Below are 7,849 nucleotides of genomic sequence, written 5' to 3' on the forward strand. Positions count from 1 at the left end.
CAATTAATTTAATTTTCCATGAAAATTCTTGAAATTTCACGTGAGACTTAAATATTTATTATAAAAAAATTAATTTTAATAATGAGCCTTTGGAACCCATATAAATACCTACAAGATGATCCTCATACCTACAGAATCTTATTGATTTATACGGTATGAAATCATTCTAAATGCCTACGGAGATTCTTAGAATCTCACACGATAAATAAATAATCAAAATATTTTCATTTACAATCGGTGTATAATATTATAGTTGGCTAAACAATTTATGCAATAAAGGTAATGGAAAGAATAAATTAATTTGATAATTCACTATTCTTTCGACTTGATGATATATTCTAAAAAACATCAGTTTTGGCATAAACTTTTAGCAAGATCATAACCATGATAGACACGGCTCCAAACCATAATCAATCTCACAAATTATCAATAATATTTTCACAGGCTCTTTCTCTGTTTTTTTTGTCAGACACCTCTCAGGTATGTTCTAAATTCTACATAAAAAAATTAATTCCTAAATTTTTTTAATGCCTAAACATACATCTGGATTAGTCTACACTCTAAATATCTATCAATATATATATATATATATGTTCATTAGTGAATCCAAATTAAGGGAGATGACATGATTTAAATATTACCTAAGTAGCCAGTGATTTCAGATATGCATTCTTCTTCCTTCTCCTCTCTTCCTCAGAGATACTATCATATTCATCACTGCTAGCATCACTAGATTCTGAGGACCATTTCTTTGCCTTTTTCTTGGATTTCTTCTCTTTCCTTCTATCATGGTCACCCAAGTCAGAGTGAGAATGCTTCCTATGCTTCCTGTGAGCTCTTCTACTGGACTTCTTATACTCATTGTCACTGTCATAATCCGAGTCAGAGCCAGATCATTTTTTATGTTTTACAGCCTTTAACATCCTCTCTTTGGCTTTAGCATCAGCTTTGGCCTTAGCAGTAGCTTCCAGCTTTTGCTCCCACTTCAAAGGAGCCTCCTTTTTGTCCATAATTCTCTTCTCTCCTTCCGTGGTTTTCTTCTCATCTCTCACTCTCAGTATTCTACTCTTCTTTTTCTAGTTTTTTCTTCTTTTGATCTCTCTCTTCTCTTCCTTTTGCGCCTCCTTCGTTGGTCTTTTCACCATCTCTCTCTCTCTCTCTCGCCCTTAGCTCTCTCTTTTTTTCAGTTTCGAATTAGTGCTCTCTCCTTCCTCGGTGCTCTATTTTTCTCTCTATCTCGGATATGTCCTCGATCTCTCCTTCTCGGTTTTCTACTCTTCTTTTTTAGTTTTTTTCTTCTCTCGGTCTCTGTCCTATATGCCTCTTGCCCCTTTTAAAGCAGAAATAAGGAAGAGCTTGTGTGTGAAGAGCTTATGTGCTTGCAACTTGTGTTTCTGTTCTTTTTCTGTGCATTTTTTCTCTGTGTGTATCAGCTAGCGTGTCTGGTTCTTCTGTGTTTTCTCTCTTTTTCTGCTACATGGCCGAAGCTTTGGCTCTGCCTTCATATCTTCTCTTTCTGCTCTTTACTTCTGGCTAATCTTACGTCTATGCTCATTTACTTTTTATGTTTTTTCCCCATATTAGCTGCATGTAAACCACATAAGGCTTGTGATGAAACGCTAATCCATCAGCATTTCATCCAACCTTTTTTTGGTTTTAATTTTTTTAAATTAAATTAACACACACACACACACACACACATTTAATGAAAAATAAGATTTAAGGAGAGAAAGTTAACTCTTAAAAGTTGACTTCCAATATTTTTAAATGATTGAGATAATTTGGGAGAGATTTTAAAAATTTAAGCAAGATTTATTTTATTTTTTTGATAATATAATCCTAAAAAAGGATTAAATTTCATTTTTTATTTTTATATTTATTTTTTGTTTTTTTGAACTAAAAGAAATAAAATCTTAATCAACAAAAGATTATCTATGATAAAATAAAATTAAACCCTATTAATTATTTTTTTAAAAAAGTATAATCCTAAAAAGGATTAAATTTTATTTTCGTATTTTTATATATCTTTTTGGTTATTTATTATTATTTTTATTAAATTAAAAAAATGCTCGAACAAAATATAGTGTTCACATACCACATAATTACTACTTACCTATTCACAATTAAATCTTTGCCCATTCTCACATTTTTCACCACATATAACACACATTCACTAATACAGGGCTAAGAATCACAAAATCATCACTTTTAACAACTAAACACATGTATATGAATCCTATGGCAATTTAATCATCTATAACATACAACTAAATGAAATTCATTGCACAAGCTCTTGATCTTCACAGCTATAGCATTACTACGTCAGCCTTGAATCTTTCGATTTCCCCTACTCACTATTAGCACCTATAAAAATGTAACCACAGGGTGAGATAATAATTTCAATGACAAAATAACTCGCTACTATCAACTATCATAGGTTATTGTAAACAATTATTGCTTATAGATAACAAGTAAAACAAAATAACATACTTTTACTTCATAAAATCATTTTCACTTAAAACAATCACCACTATCATAATCACTACCATCCGAACCTCTGTATCACCCTTACTAAAACTATAGGCTCTTATTAGGCTAATACACACTCACTGACCTAAACACACCTTTGATAGTAGAATAAGCCGGCTAAAGGTGTTCTGTCCTACTTTTGGACTATGATTTTGCCTTTATAACGCATAATGATCGAGGTGTCATTACTACAACACCGTATCTCACAGATGCGAAGGAGCTTTGATCTCTAACACTACACCCCACATGGGTACTAACGAGATAATGTCAAAGATTGCACCTCAATAGGTACTAAGGAGATAAAATTCCCTAATATTGCACCCTGTCGAACACTAAGGAGAATGATGCCATATAAACTTCTTACTATTTCTCTCTATGGGTGAACTCCCACCCCCTATGATCATGATCACATACAACTAGTAGTTTGTATTCAAATCTACATATATAATTATCTAATCATATATTTCCATAAACTTCCTTCTTTGAAAACCTTTACATGTAATAATCAAATGTTTTCTCAAAACATGCACATTGTAAAGAAATTTCATGCAATAGCTATAATACTTACAAATAGTTATAATAGATAATCACATAAAGAAAGTTATTCGGCTGCCTCAACCCTTCTGTCACAAGAAAAGGGTTACCCGTTGATGTTTGTAACCTCCTCTTATAATTACTCAATATAAGAGAAGATTACGATGCTACTACTGAATTACATCAATTACGATAAACAAATTACATTTCAAAAGCTTCAGCCGAAGACTTATTTTGTAAAATTGATCAATTCGTAATAAAATCAGAGAAATATATAGTAGAAGTAAATCATACACTCCTCAAATACATAGTGGACATAACCCACTAGCATTTCTATCCCAATTGCATGCATTTCAACACAAAATAAAAACTGAAATTTGGGTCATACGCCGTGGCATGCAGTCTATGTGCTGCGGCATAAAGCCACAATCTCGCCATTTCTGTGTTGTGACTTGTGGTATGTGTCACCATGCACTGCGACGCACCTGTCCAAATTTTTGCTATCATTTTGACAGCAAAAATGATGAATTTTCGATGTGCACCATTTTCACATACGGCATTTGATTAGAGTGATTCAAGTGCCCAGACAAATCTTAGCTCATATACTAACTAATGAGATAGGTTTAGACACGATCTAATAGTCTGATAAAAAATTAGACACTTGGGAGCAAAAAGTTACTTTTTCTGAAAATTTTGCACACCCAAGCACTCAAATCAATCCCTTTCTCTCATTAGACCATACTAGGCCTTGAACTAAGTCCAAAAGGATCTAGTACACCTGATTGAGAACAATTAATCATAATCATATTCATATATTGAAATTTAACCCTTCTACGGCCAATTTTCACAATTCTCTAACTTCACATACTTTGCCATTTCTTGGTATAACTTAGCCACATGGCTATTTCTCAACCCATACATATAAAATCATACTCACATTACAATCTTAGCCCCTAAATTACTCATTTCATCATAATTTGTCCCTTGGCTTAAGATTCACCAATATAACTAACCATATCAACACAAACATACTCATAATCGGGCTTAACTTCACAAAAACTCAAATCAACACATGCATGCAACCCTATGAAAACTTACATACACTTATATATACAATCTTTCAGAGTTTATTACACAAACTCAAAGTGCATAGCTTCATGACTCAAGTTAGTCCAGACTCTCTTTTCTTGCCCTGATCACTTCCCGATCCTGTATACATGTAACTATGGGTTTGAGATAAAAATCTTAGTAATAAAATAACTTACTCCTATTAACTATCACATGAAAAAATATGTAAGTAAACATAGTATATCATCAAAATCTTATAAAATAACATTTATATTACTTAACATATTAGCATGATCTCTACCAATCGAACCACCAAATCACCCCGACACGAAACCATATGCTCATCTTAGACTAATGTACACTTTCATTAGTCTTAAGCTCACCTGCAGTGGTAGAATTACCAGGCCAAAGATGTTCTAACGCACAATATGGACTATGGTTTCCCCTAATACATATAATGAGGCGTCATTGACCCAGTTCTCTCAAGAATTTTAGATGGCCTAATAAACGTGGGAGTTAATTTCTTTGCACGAATAGACCTCTCAATTCCAGTCATAGGTGTGACCTTTAGAAATTCATAGTCTCCTACCATAAACTCTAATGGTCTCCTCCTCTTATCTGCATAGCTCATCTGTCGACTCTAAGTAGTCAACAACTTCTAATGAATAGTCTCAATTCTCTCAGTGGTTTAATCCACCAAATTAGGACCCCTTCTTTCACTTAACTTGGTTTAACAAAGTGGCAATCGACACTTCTTGTTGTATAAGGATTTATATGGAACCATTTGAATGCTCGCATAGAAACTATTGTTATAAGAGAATTTTGCCCAAGGTAGGTGCTTATCCTAACTACCAGTCCACTTGACAGCACAAGTACATAGCATATCTTTTAGAGTCTAGATGGTCTTCTCAATTTAACTATCTGTCCGAGGGTGATAAACTGTACTGAACTTTAATTTCATACCTATGGCCTCATGCATTTCTTTCTAAAAGTTTAATATGAACCACAGATCGTGATCTAATATGATCTTCTTCGGCACCCCATGTAATATCACAATCTCTTAAATATAGACCTTTACAAGCTTATCTAGAGTACAATCATCTCGAATAGCTAAGAAATGAGTAGACTTAGTCAATCTATCCACAATTATCTAAATAGCATCATGATTCGCTTGGGTACGCGGAAATGCCATAATGAAATCTATAGAAACACAATCCCATTTCCACATAGAAATCTCTAACAGTTGTAGCAATCCTGGGGGTCTCTAGTGTTTAATCTTTACCTTCTGGCAAGTTAGACATTGGAATACATACTCTGTCACATCCCTTTTCATACTAGGCTAGGCCACCACCATCGAGTCTTCATGTCTTGATACATCTTGCTAGTTCTTGTATGAATGGTGAACTTACTCCGATGAGCTTCGGCTAGAATGGTCTCTCGAACCCCTTTATCATCAGGTACTCATACCCGATCTCTATATACTACCAACCCATGATCATTAAACTAAAAGTCCTTAGTCTTGTTTGCCTCAATATCATCTTTAATCCCTAACAGATACTTGTCTTTAAGCTAAGCTTTTCTCAGGTCTTTCTAAATTTATTAGTCATTACCATCTTATTCAAGTTATATATAGCAAAATCTAGACTATTCTAGCGTTCACTAGAGAAATCCTCTAGTAACTTATACCCATGGATCATCAACCATGTAATGTGGATGGTCTTGTGACTTAAAGTATCGGTCGCTACATTGGCCTTTCTTGGATGGTACTTCAACTTAAAGTTGCAACCTTTTAAAAATTCCATCCGCCTTCGCTGTCGCATATTCAACTCCTTCTAGTCAATTAAGTACTTAAGGCTCTTATGGTCACTGAATACCTTAAATTGTGAACCATAGAGATAGTGCCTCTATATTTTTAAGGTAAATACAACCACTGCTAACTAAAGGTCATGAGTTGGACAACTCTCCTCATGCAGTCTCAACTATCTCAATGCATAAGCCACAACTTTATCATCTTGTATTAGCATATAACCTAATCCTTAAGTGATGCATCAATGTAAACTATATATGACCATTTAGGATATGGAATAGTTAACACTGGCATTGTAGTCAACTGCTCCTTCAAAGTTTAAAACACCTTTTCATACTTTTTTGTCCAAACAAATGGTTGTTCCTTCTTCATCAACTTCATCAAATCAGTAGCAATCTGAGAGAATCCTTGGATGAATCTCTGATAATAACCGGCTAAACCCAAGAAATATCTTATCTTGGTTACTGAAGTTAGTCTCTCCCACTATAGTATCGCGTCAACTTTATGTGGATCTACTGCTATGCCATTAGTAGAAACGACATGTACCAAAAATTTCACTTCTCATAGCCAAAACTCACACTTACTCAGTTTGGCATACAACTTGTGCTCTTTCAACACGTGCAGCACTATCCTCAGATGCCTTGCATGTTCTTCCTCATCTCTAGAGTATATCAAGATGTCATCAATAAAAACCACTACAAATTTGTCTAAGTAAGGTTTAAAGATCCTGTTCATGTAATCCATGAAGATTGTAGGAGCATTTGTAATACTGAAAGGCATTACTAAGAACTCATAGTGCCCATATTATGTCCTGAATGCAGTCTTAGGCACATCACTCGCCTTAACCCTTAACCGGTGATATCGAGACCTTAGATCAATTTTAAAGAAAACTTCTGCTCTAGCAAGTTGACAAAGTAAATCATCAATACGTAGCAATAGATACTTGTTCTTAATGGTCACTTTGTTGAGTTGCCTATAGTCAATGCACAACCTCATACTCCCACCTTTCTTCTTTACAAACAACACAAGCGATCCCCACGGTGATATACACGGTCAGATGAATCCTTTCTCAAGAAATTCTTCTAGCTGCTTTTTTAATTCTTCCAATTTTGTAGGAGCCATATGATATGGAGTCTTAGAGATTGGCTTGGTACCAGGTACTAAATCAATCAAGAATTCAATCTCTCTTTTCGATGGCAATCTTGACATTTTATCATCAAACACCTCTGGGAACTCATTCACCACATCAATTCTATCAATCCCCCCATCATATACTTCATGTGTAGAACAGTAGATCATGAAAGCCTGACAACTCTCTTTCACTAACTTTTCTCCTTATAGGGTTGACAAGAACTTAGGAGTCTCAGAATCTACTATTGACAATGACTTGAAAAGTTCAAGATTTATAGCTATTGTTGTGTAAACTAGTAGGGAAACTGTCTTTCTATTATATTCAAGTGTCACACCATTGGCAGACAACTAATCCATCCCTACTATCACATCAATGCTGCTCAAATGTAAGCAGATTAAGTCAATAATAGTGACTCTATCTCTAAACTTCAACTTATGTTTCAAACAAGCTCAACTGGTCCTCACAGATATACCAGTTGACTTAGACATATTCATGAAAAACAGTATTTCAAGCACATGCAATTTTAGTCTCTTGGCACAATCATCAGATATAAAAGAGTGTGTGGTACTAGAATCAAATAAAGAATCTATCTGGTGATCATAAAGTGAGATTATACCTCTAATTAGTTTTGGTGAAGCCTCAGGCTCTTCTTGGGTCATGGCAAAGATTTGCCCTAGAATAGCAAATCTTTAAATAGGAACAGGTATGTTCTTTGGGAAAAACTTAGCTATGTGCCCCACCTTGTTGCATTTGAAGCAAACCCAACATTGCCTTTGGTG

The 7,849-nt window shown here is 34.6% G+C and overlaps 1 protein-coding gene across 1 annotated transcript; it reads right to left on the reverse strand.

Annotated features, from left to right (window-relative positions):
• Nucleotides 1-641: 641 nt before the first annotated feature.
• Nucleotides 642-1,010, reverse strand: LOC129316451 (protein PXR1-like). Its single transcript, XM_054960878.1, has 2 exons — nt 922-1,010; nt 642-867 (listed from the first exon to the last, which is right to left on the reverse strand). Exons 1-2 carry the CDS (start codon nt 1,008-1,010, stop codon nt 642-644), a joined length of 315 nt encoding a protein of 104 aa, XP_054816853.1.
• Nucleotides 1,011-7,849: the final 6,839 nt, after the last annotated feature.

This window comes from Prosopis cineraria, unplaced genomic scaffold, assembly GCF_029017545.1.
Source record: "Prosopis cineraria cultivar Desert tree isolate PC_DT_omini unplaced genomic scaffold, ASM2901754v1 PC7, whole genome shotgun sequence".
In the NCBI taxonomy this organism is placed as follows: Eukaryota; Viridiplantae; Streptophyta; class Magnoliopsida; order Fabales; family Fabaceae; genus Prosopis; species Prosopis cineraria.